The sequence below is a fragment of the Daphnia carinata genome, chromosome 10 (genome assembly GCF_022539665.2).
Source record: "Daphnia carinata strain CSIRO-1 chromosome 10, CSIRO_AGI_Dcar_HiC_V3, whole genome shotgun sequence".
Classification (NCBI taxonomy): Eukaryota; Metazoa; Arthropoda; class Branchiopoda; order Diplostraca; family Daphniidae; genus Daphnia; species Daphnia carinata.
Genome location: NC_081340.1, coordinates 2,060,464 through 2,076,227, shown reverse-complemented (window position 1 = coordinate 2,076,227; position 15,764 = coordinate 2,060,464). Strand labels below are relative to the sequence as shown.

The window sequence follows — 15,764 nt, the reverse complement described above, 5'->3', positions numbered from 1 at the left end:
GGATCATAACTCTTAGGGAAGTAATGATGTATTGCAAGTGTTGAAGAATTGTTTGCTGTGAAAGGGTATATGATACAATTTTGCATTGCATAATCTATACTGTTAATTTTACCACTATGGCTACACATTTGAAGCATTAAGATAGATTTTACTTAAAGGTTTGGTTTTCTTCAGGTGTTTGTCTTAGCAGATACTGATATGTAATATCTGCCATACCCAAAGCTACTTACGAAATCAACAGGATCAACTAGATAGGTATCACCAATGTTATACTACCTTCTCTTCTGAAAAAGGTAGTAGATAACACATGTGAAAGTGGTAAAATTCACCAAGTAAAAGCTCAGAGAGTAATTGTTTTATGGTTACAATCATCAGTATGTAAATAAAAATACAACAATAATATATCAGTAAAGCAATAACTTGGTTATCTAAATTTTCATTTTACAGATTATTGTTGTATTTGTAACATGTCTCCCAGCTTTAAGTATTATTAACACATTGGTACAAGAGTATTATACTGTAGCTATACATAACATTTTGTATTTGTTTTTTTTATTCATATTAAATGTATCATTCATTTTCTTCTGTCTTCTTGTTTCATAGATTGCCTGCTGTTCATTTCTTACTGATCCGCTTTTATTATTTGAAAGCAAAAGGGCAAAATGCACACGAACCAGTTATCCAGAATGTGTAGAAGAGATTGTAAGACAAGAGTGCTCTTTCTAAACTTCAAAGCTATTGCTAAACTTCAAAGCTATTGCTAAATCACCATTGTTTTGCCAGACTGGTGGTAACAATATTTTCATTTATTGTTATTATTATCTATTCATGATTTTGAAATTTTTTACCCCTAACAGATTTTTTTTTGTTGCTATAGGTACAGTTCTTGACAGTGACACAGAGGAGAGAGAGCCAAGATTTCATTCTCAATAACAAGCTGATGTTTTTTTATAAAAAGGTTAGGAAGGAACAAAATTGTTAAATGATAGTTATGGCCAACAAATATTGATTTATACTTTTTAGGTTGAGGTTCCCAACTGTCAATGTTAAGTCCTATTCTGTTATTGTAGTTAACAAGGTAAATTGGTTTTCTTTAACATATTTTGTGAAAACATGGTTCTGTAATTTTTTTTAAATTTTTTTTTTGTTATATAGCTAGGTGAATGTGTCTGTGTCTGAAGAATGTAAATGTGACTACAAGAGGAGGAATCAGGAGTTAGGCAAGATAGAAACGTTCGTCAACAAGGTAAATGCTTATTTTTTTAATTTTTCAAAATGTATATTTGGTTAATACTTTTACTGAAGCATGGTGTTTAGTGGGAAATCCATTTTGAACAGCTTAGGGAAACCCTGAGGACTTAACTTAACATAAGCCATTATTGTTGGCACTTTCGCCATAGTAAAACAAATCTAAAGTCTATTGGAGTTGGTTTTCACTTATACTCGCTATTTACTACTAGACTTTCTAAAACTCAGACTTCGGCAAGTGACGGTGTGAAGACCCGATTTTGTCGGCAGCGAACTGGCAGCCAACGTCTTAGGAGTACTGCTTTTCCACAGTACTTTGGTTTCCCGTTCACAGGTGGGCTGTTTTGTTTCGGTTTTGGTTCACAGGTGGGCTGTTTTTTTTTTCTTGTTTCGGTTTCCGATCACAGGTGGCGCGAAATTAAAGGTTTAGGTTTTGCCATTCGGCGGCGTGAAGTTTTCTAAGATGTTTCAGTTTCCTTTATAGGTGGCGGAAAGAATGTTAGGGTTCCCGATAATAGGTGGCTCTGGCGCTGCTGTATAGTTTCGAATTTCGGATAATAGGTGGCTTGGCTGTATAGTTTCCATTTTCGGATAATAGGTGGCTCGCTAAAATATTTGGATTTCCCGATAATAGGGTCTCTGCTAATATGTTTTGATTTCCCTGTAATAGGTGGCTCTGCTAAAATGTTTCAATTTCGCGATAATAGGTGGCTCTACTCAAATGTTTCCATTTCCTGATAATAGGTAGCTCTATTCAATTTCCTGGTAATAGGTGGCTCTGCTGAAATGCTTCGATTTCCAGATAATAGGGGCTCTACTGAAATGTTTCGATTGCCCGATAATAGGTGGCTCTACTGAAATGTTTCGATTTCTCGATATTAGGTGGCCCAGGTTTACATTATCCTCGTGTCATGACATCCTACATTGTTTTCATGAAGATGACCAGTACCTATTGGCAGCCTTTGAAGCTTTTTAGTTGCGTCGAAGAATTTCGTTCCTTGTCTGGTGAGTGGTTTATAATCTTCCTATTCTATTATCACCTTTTTTCTGTAGGATAATGCTGTAAAACATTAATTTTAGAACTTTTGAGTATCGACTGTCGCTATAAAAATGGAAATTTTTCTTGCTAGTCACTTCAAGGCAATAATACCTATGCTGTAAAACAGTTCACGAAATATGATCATCTGTTCTTCTTAGTGACAAGGTGAGAAAGATTTGTAGAGTAAATTAAAGAGTCAGTAAATTTCTTTTCTGCCTAAAAAGGCATTGAGGAAGACAATTTGAGAAAAGGGCAAAAAAGTTATTTTCATTGCAACCATCCCACATGAAAATGCTGCGGAGTTCAATAAAGAATAGAGCAAATGATTTCCTGTGGTCTGAGCAATGTGCTCAATTCACTAGACATCTGTCATTTGGTTTAAAGAATTCCTAATGAAGATTTTAATTTTCTTCTGAATAATCCAGAACATGTTGATCCTAAGGACATGATCCTGACCCGCAGCAATTATCATCACTAAAAGGTTTCACCAAATGCAGTTTATTTGCAATGAAGAAGTGTTTACAGTGGAAAATGTTGAAAGGTAGTACAATATTACTTGTTATCCTATTAAACTAATACATGTTTTAAATTGCCAATGGATTGACTGGGCAGATGAGGTTTGCAAAACCGAGCAGGATTCAAGTAACATCCTATTAGACGTTTCCAAATGCGGGACCAAAGGATCTTAAATTAATATATCCAAGTGTAAGCAGACCTTGTATGGCAAACGAGCGCCTAATGCTCATGGAGATCGCAGTTTGCTTCACTTTAAGTGCCATTCAATAATCCTCGCTGCCAAGAGAGTTGTTTCTAACACTATTATTCTGGACTGACGCCCACAGAACTAAGGTTCGATGTAAAGGGTGGTCGTGAGGATTTGGTGGATACTGCAGGTAAACTTTTACGTTTAGTGACCAAAACGATTATCATTATAAGATGTTTTCAAAGGTACGTACAACGACGAATTGTTAAATCCGTGGAATATCATCGTTGCAAATACGATTTAACTGGGAGAAATTCTGCCGGTAAAATGGTAAGTTTATTGAGACGATTGTTTGGATCAACTTCCATGAAGCATCTCTGTAGATTTTCGAAGAGGTCTTTATCGTACCATAGAAGCGGCCATTTATGCAGACGAACATCTGCTGGATCACATTACCACAATTTCTTAAGACAATGATGGAAACGATCCCTTTATATCGCTTGGGGTCGACTACAAACATGAACTTAGGTAATCTACAGCTTTTTTTGCCATTTGATAAAACATTTTAAGGGTACTATTTGGCATCCGTTGAATTTTTCTGGAGGTTAGCGCGCAGAGCATTGGTGAACCTGGCACGCACACGGCGTAAAATACGTTTTTCGCTGGTGCGGCATCATTGGGAATTCAACCTCCTTACAAGTAAACTGGGTAAAAAAAAGTTTTAGCCATTTCATTAATGAAAAGATAGTTGCTGTCAAAACTACTCCACCCGCAAAATCATCAATATAATAATAGATGCAGTACCTCAAGGACGAGAGTTATCATCAAGGTATTTTAAACTTCTGTAATCAAAAACGCATTTCAAGTTGTATCTTTCTTATGGTTTGCCTAGTATTTGGTTGAGCTGGCCTAACGGGTTAACTAAAACGAAGGAGTACATTTTTATGCTTTTGCGGGTTAAAGCATGCAATAGGTTCTTAGAAAGTTCATATACGTTTTCACGTAATTCTACCCTATTTCCAGCCATTTATGCGGTGCATCTTCTTGTGGCCAAGAGAACGAGGTCACTGGTTTAAGCGAATGCATCGTTATGGGAGTACGAATTTCAATCCGAAACAGAGCTTTCACGTTACTGCATAAGCAGGGAATACCATTCCACCAATGCAACTTATTTTTGATGTCCCAGAATGTCCTGTATAGCCTGTAAAGTTAACATGCAAGTAATCTCAACATTAAGCTAAACAGATAGCTGTTAATTCTTGATTATTATTCTTAATTCTAATTCAGTTTATTAATTGGTTAAGTGTTTGCAGTTTACATTTTAGAATGGGCTTCAAAGCGTAAGTTGCAGATGTAATGATTGTTTGGATTCCCATATTAACGTTTCAAAAACAATTTCTTCTTCTTACAAATGAATTTGTAAGTATAAATAAAGCCATTATTTAAACATGTATTAATCTACATAACATTTTACTTTTCGATAGATAACGTTTTTTTTTTATCATACTAAGCTCACCGCTTTCGATAATGGAAAGTTAAAATAGGATTAAAGAATGTCAGGTATGAGTATAATGTTTTATTTGCAATTAATATGGTTTTTCAGAAGCTCGTGACAGAATGTACGAAAATACCTAATATGACGAATTTATTTATCATGTAAGCTATTTAAACAAAACAAACAAAAGATATGCTAACTATATTTTATCTTCATTTTTAGATTAGTTATAATACTGTATCTCAAAATGTGCCTGTTTGGAGTAAGACACCGAATAAATTGTAAGGATTGGATGGAAGACGTGGAATTTCTATGCTCTATTCAGAGCCCCCTGCGGTATTTAAGTTTTAAAAAATTGAAGTGTATATCTGGGCTCCCTTCTTTCTGTAGCCCCGTTTCCCCTTGACTCATAATAAGCCCGTAGGGGGTCATGCCCCTACTGTACGGTATATATAAAAATAACATATACCGAGGTTTGGAGGGCTCTGGCCGGAAAGGGGACGTGGGGGTCCGCTTAGTCCGATGATGTGTTCACGGAGGGCGACGTGGCTACCCACAAATCCGAACTAAAGGTTAATCGCTCCAGTAAAAATGTTCCATATCTTCGGCTCTTCTTCCGGCTTCTCTTAGCCAATCACCGGGTAATCTCCCCGGTGGGTCAACAAGGCAGTGTCTCCCCCTGCCTGGGTTGACGGCAACTTTTGAAAGGGCTATTGTGCCTTTTTAAAGTTGCAAAAATAATTATGATGTGCAGAGAATTGTCAATAAATTTTTTTAATAAAATATTTTTTGCAAAATTTGTTTCTTTCATTGTCTGTGTGCGCTGTGTTCACACATTACATTTATCAACTTTTTCTTCTTATTTAGCTTGATCAGTTCACCTTTTTTGTTTAGGACACCTTAGATGGTAAGCATTCTTTCCATTGGTTTATCGTTTATCAGTAAGCGTTCAATTATTATTTATTACACTCTTTGAATTCTTCAACAGATTCAAGGAACAACGTGCAATATCTGAATATTTTCTGAAGTTTTGTATTTGTATTTTGTTTTACTCGTATGGGAACCGATCCCCAGACATTCAGCGTGCAACGCCGATGCTCTAACATTGAGCCACGAGACATATCTAAAAGTTTTATTATCGCATATCATATGTTATCGTCTAGGATGTTTATGCAGTCTTTCAGAACTATATGTTTATCTTTCTGTTGCTTTTACAAGGTCCTTAGCTCTGTGGTAGAGCCAATAGCTGCCATACCTGTTACCGTGGGTTCAAACCTCAGTAGATGTATAAAAATGAAGCAGATTGAATGTAGAAAAGAATATTGCAGTATTGCTTCTCAGTTTTATTTAAAGTGTAAATGCAACTCCGTAAGTGACTAGAAAAAAGCCAAGTTGACAACACATGATTCATGGCTCATTGGTAGAGCATCGGCGTGGTATGCCGAACATCCAGTGTTCGATCCCTATACAATAACTGAACTCAAAGGAATAATTGAATTCAAAGAGTGTAATAAATAATAATTGAACGCTTACTGATAAACGATAAACCAATGGAAAGAATGCTTACCATCTAAGGTGTCCTAAACAAAAAAGGTGAACTGATCAAGCTAAATAAGAAGAAAAAGTTGATAAATGTAATGTGTGAACACAGCGCACACAGACAATGAAAGAAACAAATTTTGCAAAAAATATTTTATTAAAAAAATTTATTGACAATTCTCTGCACATCATAATTATTTTTGCAACTTTAAAAAGGCACAATAGCCCTTTCAAAAGTTGCCGTCAACCCAGGCAGGGGGAGACACTGCCTTGTTGACCCACCGGGGAGATTACCCGGTGATTGGCTAAGAGAAGCCGGAAGAAGAGCCGAAGATATGGAACATTTTTACTGGAGCGATTAACCTTTAGTTCGGATTTGTGGGTAGCCACGTCGCCCTCCGTGAACACATCATCGGACTAAGCGGACCCCCACGTCCCCTTTCCGGCCAGAGCCCTCCAAACCTCGGTATATGTTATTTTTATATATACCGTACAGTAGGGGCATGACCCCCTACGGGCTTATTATGAGTCAAGGGGAAACGGGGCTACAGAAAGAAGGGAGCCCAGATATACACTTCAATTTTTTAAAACTTAAATACCGCAGGGGGCTCTGAATAGAGCATAGAAATTCCACGTCTTCCATCCAATCCTTACAATTTATTCGGTGTCTTACTCCAAACAGGCACATTTTGAGATACAGTATTATAACTAATCTAAAAATGAAGATAAAATATAGTTAGCATATCTTTTGTTTGTTTTGTTTAAATAGCTTACATGATAAATAAATTCGTCATATTAGGTATTTTCGTACATTCTGTCACGAGCTTCTGAAAAACCATATTAATTGCAAATAAAACATTATACTCATACCTGACATTCTTTAATCCTATTTTAACTTTCCATTATCGAAAGCGGTGAGCTTAGTATGATAAAAAAAAAACGTTATCTATCGAAAAGTAAAATGTTATGTAGATTAATACATGTTTAAATAACGGCTTTATTTATACTTACAAATCCATTTGTAAGAAGAAGAAATTGTTTTTGAAACGTTAATATGGGAATCCAAACAATCATTACATCTGCAACTTACGCTTTGAAGCCCATTCTAAAATGTAAACTGCAAACACTTAACCAACTAATAAACTGAATTAGAATTAAGAATAATAATCAAGAATTAACAGCTACCTGTTTAGCTTAATGTTGAGATTACTTGCATGTTAACTTTACAGGCTATACAGGACATTCTGGGACATCAAAAATAAGTTGCATTGGTGGAATGGTATTCCCTGCTTATGCAGTAACGTGAAAGCTCTGTTTCGGATTGAAATTCGTACTCCCATAACGATGCATTCGCTTAAACCAGTGACCTCGTTCTCTTGGCCACAAGAAGATGCACCGCATAAATGGCTGGAAATAGGGTAGAATTACGTGAAAACGTATATGAACTTTCTAAGAACCTATTGCATGCTTTAACCCGCAAAAGCATAAAAATGTACTCCTTCGTTTTAGTTAACCCGTTAGGCCAGCTCAACCAAATACTAGGCAAACCATAAGAAAGATACAACTTGAAATGCGTTTTTGATTACAGAAGTTTAAAATACCTTGATGATAACTCTCGTCCTTGAGGTACTGCATCTATTATTATATTGATGATTTTGCGGGTGGAGTAGTTTTGACAGCAACTATCTTTTCATTAATGAAATGGCTAAAACTTTTTTTTACCCAGTTTACTTGTAAGGAGGTTGAATTCCCAATGATGCCGCACCAGCGAAAAACGTATTTTACGCCGTGTGCGTGCCAGGTTCACCAATGCTCTGCGCGCTAACCTCCAGAAAAATTCAACGGATGCCAAATAGTACCCTTAAAATGTTTTATCAAATGGCAAAAAAAGCTGTAGATTACCTAAGTTCATGTTTGAAGTCGACCCCAAGCGATATAAAGGGATCGTTTCCATCATTGTCTTAAGAAATTGTGGTAATGTGATCCAGCAGATGTTCATCTGCATAAATGGCCGCTTCTATGGTACGATAAAGACCTCTTCGAAAATCTACAGAGATGCTTCATGGAAGTTGATCCAAACAATCGTCTCAATAAACTTACCATTTTACCGGCAGAATTTCTCCCAGTTAAATCGTATTTGCAACGATGATATTCCACGGATTTAACAATTCGTCGTTGTACGTACCTTTGAAAACATCTTATAATGATAATCGTTTTGGTCACTAAACGTAAAAGTTTACCTGCAGTATCCACCAAATCCTCACGACCACCCTTTACATCGAACCTTAGTTCTGTGGGCGTCAGTCCAGAATAATAGTGTTAGAAACAACTCTCTTGGCAGCGAGGATTATTGAATGGCACTTAAAGTGAAGCAAACTGCGATCTCCATGAGCATTAGGCGCTCGTTTGCCATACAAGGTCTGCTTACACTTGGATATATTAATTTAAGATCCTTTGGTCCCGCATTTGGAAACGTCTAATAGGATGTTACTTGAATCCTGCTCGGTTTTGCAAACCTCATCTGCCCAGTCAATCCATTGGCAATTTAAAACATGTATTAGTTTAATAGGATAACAAGTAATATTGTACTACCTTTCAACATTTTCCACTGTAAACACTTCTTCATTGCAAATAAACTGCATTTGGTGAAACCTTTTAGTGATGATAATTGCTGTGGGTCAGGATCATGTCCTTAGGATCAACATGTTCTGGATTATTCAGAAGAAAATTAAAATCTTCATTAGGAATTCTTTAAACCAAATGACAGATGTCTAGTGAATTGAGCACATTGCTCAGACCACAGGAAATCATTTGCTCTATTCTTTATTGAACTCCGCAGCATTTTCATGTGGGATGGTTGCAATGAAAATAACTTTTTTGCCCTTTTCTCAAATTGTCTTCCTCAATGCCTTTTTAGGCAGAAAAGAAATTTACTGACTCTTTAATTTACTCTACAAATCTTTCTCACCTTGTCACTAAGAAGAACAGATGATCATATTTCGTGAACTGTTTTACAGCATAGGTATTATTGCCTTGAAGTGACTAGCAAGAAAAATTTCCATTTTTATAGCGACAGTCGATACTCAAAAGTTCTAAAATTAATGTTTTACAGCATTATCCTACAGAAAAAAGGTGATAATAGAATAGGAAGATTATAAACCACTCACCAGACAAGGAACGAAATTCTTCGACGCAACTAAAAAGCTTCAAAGGCTGCCAATAGGTACTGGTCATCTTCATGAAAACAATGTAGGATGTCATGACACGAGGATAATGTAAACCTGGGCCACCTAATATCGAGAAATCGAAACATTTCAGTAGAGCCACCTATTATCGGGCAATCGAAACATTTCAGTAGAGCCCCTATTATCTGGAAATCGAAGCATTTCAGCAGAGCCACCTATTACCAGGAAATTGAATAGAGCTACCTATTATCAGGAAATGGAAACATTTGAGTAGAGCCACCTATTATCGCGAAATTGAAACATTTTAGCAGAGCCACCTATTACAGGGAAATCAAAACATATTAGCAGAGACCCTATTATCGGGAAATCCAAATATTTTAGCGAGCCACCTATTATCCGAAAATGGAAACTATACAGCCAAGCCACCTATTATCCGAAATTCGAAACTATACAGCAGCGCCAGAGCCACCTATTATCGGGAACCCTAACATTCTTTCCGCCACCTATAAAGGAAACTGAAACATCTTAGAAAACTTCACGCCGCCGAATGGCAAAACCTAAACCTTTAATTTCGCGCCACCTGTGATCGGAAACCGAAACAAGAAAAAAAAAACAGCCCACCTGTGAACCAAAACTGAAACAAAACAGCCCACCTGTGAACGGGAAACCAAAGTACTGTGGAAAAGCAGTACTCCTAAGACGTTGGCTGCCAGTTCGCTGCCGACAAAATCGGGTCTTCACACCGTCACTTGCCGAAGTCTGAGTTTTAGAAAGTCTAGTAGTAAATAGCGAGTATAAGTGAAAACCAACTCCAATAGACTTTAGATTTGTTTTACTATGGCGAAAGTGCCAACAATAATGGCTTATGTTAAGTTAAGTCCTCAGGGTTTCCCTAAGCTGTTCAAAATGGATTTCCCACTAAACACCATGCTTCAGTAAAAGTATTAACCAAATATACATTTTGAAAAATTAAAAAAATAAGCATTTACCTTGTTGACGAACGTTTCTATCTTGCCTAACTCCTGATTCTTCCTCTTGTAGTCACATTTACATTCTTCAGACACAGACACATTCACCTAGCTATATAACAAAAAAAAAATTTTTAAAAAATTACAGAACCATGTTTTCACAAAATATGTTAAAGAAAACCAATTTACCTTGTTAACTACAATAACAGAATAGGACTTAACATTGACAGTTGGGAACCTCAACCTAAAAAGTATAAATCAATATTTGTTGGCCATAACTATCATTTAACAATTTTGTTCCTTCCTAACCTTTTTATAAAAAAAAACATCAGCTTGTTATTGAGAATGAAATCTTGGCTCTCTCTCCTCTGTGTCACTGTCAAGAACTGTACCTATAGCAACAAAAAAAAATCCGTTAGGGGTAAAAAATTTCAAAATCATGAATAGATAATAATAACAATAAATGAAAATATTGTTACCACCAGTCTGGCAAAACAATGGTGATTTAGCAATAGCTTTGAAGTTTAGCAATAGCTTTGAAGTTTAGAAAGAGCACTCTTGTCTTACAATCTCTTCTACACATTCTGGATAACTGGTTCGTGTGCATTTTGCCCTTTTGCTTTCAAATAATAAAAGCGGATCAGTAAGAAATGAACAGCAGGCAATCTATGAAACAAGAAGACAGAAGAAAATGAATGATACATTTAATATGAATAAAAAAAAACAAATACAAAATGTTATGTATAGCTACAGTATAATACTCTTGTACCAATGTGTTAATAATACTTAAAGCTGGGAGACATGTTACAAATACAACAATAATCTGTAAAATGAAAATTTAGATAACCAAGTTATTGCTTTACTGATATATTATTGTTGTATTTTTATTTACATACTGATGATTGTAACCATAAAACAATTACTCTCTGAGCTTTTACTTGGTGAATTTTACCACTTTCACATGTGTTATCTACTACCTTTTTCAGAAGAGAAGGTAGTATAACATTGGTGATACCTATCTAGTTGATCCTGTTGATTTCGTAAGTAGCTTTGGGTATGGCAGATATTACATATCAGTATCTGCTAAGACAAACACCTGAAGAAAACCAAACCTTTAAGTAAAATCTATCTTAATGCTTCAAATGTGTAGCCATAGTGGTAAAATTAACAGTATAGATTATGCAATGCAAAATTGTATCATATACCCTTTCACAGCAAACAATTCTTCAACACTTGCAATACATCATTACTTCCCTAAGAGTTATGATCCTTTTTTTGGTATAATACGTACTACATCACTTTGACATTACCTTTTTCAAGACACGGGAATTCGATAGGAAATCCACGATTGAATATATCATCAAAATGGCGAATTTGAGCGGTACAACAAGTCGGAAGTTTTTCCAGTCGGAGCATTTACTAGTGTTGGGTTACCATTTAGTTCAAGATCGGCCACTAGGCGTCTCTTGCTATAAGTAACCCAGACCATAAACAGGCTTCAGTCGAGGTGGGCCCCGAAAGGATAGCTGTCGCACCTAAGCATGGCCTACTATAATTACGGCCACACAACGCGCTATACCTCCTGCGCCGAAAACTAAATTGCCAGTAGTCGCCACCTGTTTTTTTACCAACATAAACATTGCAGATATTTGATGGTTTTGAATGGTTTTGTTTTGCTTCCTTTCTTTTTTCATTAAACTTTAAAGTTCGTGTGTTACCACATGCGTCCGTCAGGCTTGCTTAGACACGGAGGGTTTTGCAGAAATTATTGTACTCATAAGAGATATGAAGAAATTCCTGGACCACAACCATTGCCTTTGGTAGGCAATGCTCTCTTGTTTTCCCCTTTAGGTAATCATTTTTGAACAACTAATGGATTTTTTTTTCATGTCAGCTTGATTCATTCCTAATATATGGTATATTTGTTACTTTAAACAGGCCCATACAACATTCCGAGATTATTAGATGGATTTGCTGATTTACATAGGCAGTATGGTGAAATTGTTAAATTGAAAATGGGCAATACACCATCTGTGTTGCTTTTCAACCCAAATGACATACAAACAATGTTTGACCATGAAGGAAAATATCCACAGAGACCTACATTTGATGCTCTGAAAGACTATAGAAAACGCAAATATGAAGCTGTTGGTATTGTCCCTGAGTAAGTCGAAAAAATCAAACCAAAGCAAATTGACAAAAATAAAAAAAATTATAATTTACAGTAATGGTGAGGAATGGTACAGAATGAGGCAAAATGTACAGATCCTGCTCAAGTTAAAAACTGTTCACAGCTATTGGAACAGGCAACAAGCTGTAGCCAAAGAATTCTCAGCTAGTCTGCTTCCAAAAACAAATGCTGATGGAATCGTACAAGACTTTGTCCAGCATGCTTTTCAGTATTCTCTTGAAGGTCTGCATATTATATATTTATATGTATGTCAAGAAGTGCTCCTAATGATACGAATTTTTCTATGAAGCGATCGGCGTAATCTGTTACGGGAGAAGACTAAATTGCCTTTCAGCTAATTTGCAAGAATGTGATGCAATTGTCAAAGCCAACATACAATTTTTAAAAGCGCTTGGCGAAACTTTTCACCAACCACCATGGTGGAAACTATGGAGGACTAAATCTTATAAAATTATTGAATCTACACAGGACCTCATGATGATGTGAGGAAAATATAGTTTCTTTTCATAGAGAATGCTTAACTAACGCTAGTCATGTACCTGTTTTTTTCTTTTTTTTTTGTGTGTTTCGTTTTTCTTTTGCTGTTGTAGGAATGCCGTGAAATACTTACAGGAAGCTCGCCAAAAACTAAAACAAAATCCAGCCGTTTTCTTGGAAGAGGATCCAATATTGTGCCACTTATTGGAGAATAATAACCTATCTGAAACGGAGAAAAATCTTCTATTGACCGAAATATTCCAAGGTGGAATTGACGCTGTAATTATCTTATGTCAAAATAACGTTTCAAAAATGTTACCGGCTTTCTGCTGTATAGACTGGCACGGTAGTGACGATGATACTTTACGAGTTGGCGAGGAATCCACCAATTCAGGCTGCAGTGTATGACGATTTAATTGCAAACAAATTGCGACCTGGCTATGCACCTCCTTTACTGAGGGCTTGTTTAAAAGAAACGCTCCGATTGCATCCTACTGCGGGAGGCACTTCAAGGATAATTAGTTCAGACGCTATATTGTCTGGTTACCGTGTTCCAAAAGGAGTAATTCGTATTTTATGTTTTTTTTGTTTTTTTTTTGTGTCTAACTGTTTGTAACCGTTACAGACTTTGGTGGTAGGGGTGACGCCAATTATCAGTCGGATGGATCGCTATTTTTCCAACCCTTTAAAATTCAATCCATGGCGCTTTGTTGATAAAAAAGAGTTGCCTCATCCGTACGCATCCGTACCCTTCGGCCACGGTGCTCGAATGTGCCCAGGCAGAAGACTCGCTGAACAGGAAATTCTTCTTGGTGTTGCAGAGGTAAATTGTTAGTAATGTATGGTTGAATGAAATCTAAAGTAGTTGAACATGATTTCGTTTCTTAGATCGTCCTGAATTACGAGGTACATCCAGTAACCTCACAAGACATTTCCATGGTGTTAGATCTTAATCTTGTTCCCAGCGAACCAATTGATTTTCGTTTGGTCGTTAGACGTGGGCGTTAATGTCAGAAAATTAATTAAATACATTTTTTTCTGTAAACATGTCTGCTGTTTTCTAGCATTGCCAAAAAAAATTGCACCTGGCAAAATCCCACGGCATAATAAATTAAGTTATTGGTTTTCTCGTTAAATTGGTTATTGGTGTTTCTTGTTAAATCAACTGCTTTTAAAATAAAAGAGAAAGAGTTATATTAGCGCCCCAACATTATTTTTCGTTTTTTACGTTTATAAAAAAAACTATAAGGGCAACTGAAAAATCAACTAGATTTCCGCGATAAGCATTCAAATCTGATCGAAATTCTGTATTTTATTTAATATAATAAAAATATTTGTGCTGCATCTTGCGAAAAACTAGCGCGCCAGTACGCGATAGCGCTAGCCTTCTTACCTTCGACCAAATTTCAAATTTGGCTTAAAATACATAAAATTTATTCAGAATACAATGTTAGTCACCAAAATCAAGTTTATTTTTCAATTAGTCTGATAGTTTTTTAATTAAACATAAAAAACAAGAAAAATAAGAAAAGTCGGGCTTACTTAGTCGGGCTTACGTAGTCGGGCTTAAAATTTTTTACTGCAAAAACTGACACTCATTGGAATTCGTTGAATATCGCAGAATATACACAAAATTGAATGCTGATTCCGGGAAAATTTTTACTTTTTTCATTAAGTCAATCGTTTTTTAAACACACCGAATATTTGTGCTGCATTTTGCGAAAAACTAGCGCGCCAGTACGCGACAGCGCTAGCCTTCTCACCTTTGGCCAAATTTCAAGTTTGGCTTGAAATACACAAAATTTATTCAGAATACAATGTACATTTTTTTAGGATATTTCGAAAATGGCTTGTTTAACGAGAAAACCACTAACAGAATCAAACTCAGCGTTCAATTTTGACTATACCCTGTAATTTTTATCGAATTCCAAGAGATTTAGTTTTTTGCCGATTTCGACAAAAGTGGGAAGGCCTTCCCACTTTTTCATTTTTGGCCAAATTTCAAGTTTGGCTTCAAATACACGATTTCGATTGAGAATTGAATGCCTACGACGGAAATCGAATTTGTTTTTCAATTGGCCTTATAGTTTTTTTAATTAAACTTAAAAACACAAAAAGTCGGGCTTATTTTGTTGGGCAACCCGGCAAAATAAGCCCGACTTTTCCTATTTCAATATTATATGATTAAATCTAGATAACAATATATGATTTCGTTTCAAAATTTAACAAGGAATACGAAAATGAACTTTGTTTTTACGTCGAGCTTATGGGTTGGGAAAGAACTGGGATGTGGCACACTCGCTGTGGCGTACTGGCGCGCCAATAAATCCTTCGATTCGGTGTCTTGCAACATGCCAAGGAAGAGACCAATTGAAAAATAAACCTTATTTTTGTGGTTAGCATTCAATTTTGAATCTAAATCATGTATTTTAAGCCAAATTTGAAATTTGGCCAAAAATGAAAAAGTGGGAAGGCTATAGCCTTACCACTTTTGTCAAAATCGGCGAAAAAGGAAATCTCTTAGAATTCAATCAAAATCACGCGGCATAATCAAAATTGAACGCCGATTGCAAGTCCATAATTAGATTTCTTCTTAAACTAGCCGTTTTTTTTTAATTTAAGACAAAGAAAGTGCTTTTAGCGCCCAAACTGTTTTTTTGCTTGATTTTTACGTTTAGCTCAAAAACTTCAAGACCAGTTGAAAAATAAACTTAATATTCGTGACTGGCATTGTATTCTGAATCAAGTTATGTATTTTAGGCCCAATTTCCAACTTGGCCAAAGGTGGGAAGGCTAGCGCTGTCGCGTACTGGCGCGCTAGTTTTTCGCAAGATGCAGCATAAATATTCAGTGTATTTCAAAAACGATTGACTCAATGAAAAAATAAAAAATTTCCCACAATCAGCATTCAATTTTGTG

General features: G+C 36.1%; 1 protein-coding gene across 1 annotated transcript; it reads left to right on the top strand.

Moving 5' to 3' along the window:
- The first annotated feature begins 11,801 nt into the window (after positions 1–11,801).
- On the top strand, positions 11,802–13,890 carry LOC130698121 (probable cytochrome P450 49a1). Its single transcript, XM_057520926.2, has 8 exons — positions 11,802–12,028; positions 12,116–12,341; positions 12,403–12,590; positions 12,658–12,850; positions 12,959–13,124; positions 13,183–13,407; positions 13,471–13,668; positions 13,734–13,890. Exons 1-8 carry the CDS (start codon positions 11,899–11,901, stop codon positions 13,851–13,853), a joined length of 1,446 nt encoding a protein of 481 aa, XP_057376909.1. The 5' UTR covers positions 11,802–11,898; the 3' UTR covers positions 13,854–13,890.
- The last annotated feature ends 1,874 nt before the right edge of the window (positions 13,891–15,764 follow it).

Bases quoted from the DNA above. Each gene is read 5' to 3' on its own strand.
- LOC130698121 (XM_057520926.2), top strand. From the start codon at position 11,899: ATGCGTCCGTCAGGCTTGCTTAGACACGGAGGGTTTTGCAGAAATTAT. The intron at 12,591-12,657 runs GTCTGCATATTA...TTTTCTATGAAG, and splicing joins TTTTCAGTATTCTCTTGAAG to CGATCGGCGTAATCTGTTAC. The intron at 13,125-13,182 runs GTAATTATCTTA...TCTGCTGTATAG, and splicing joins TCCAAGGTGGAATTGACGCT to ACTGGCACGGTAGTGACGAT.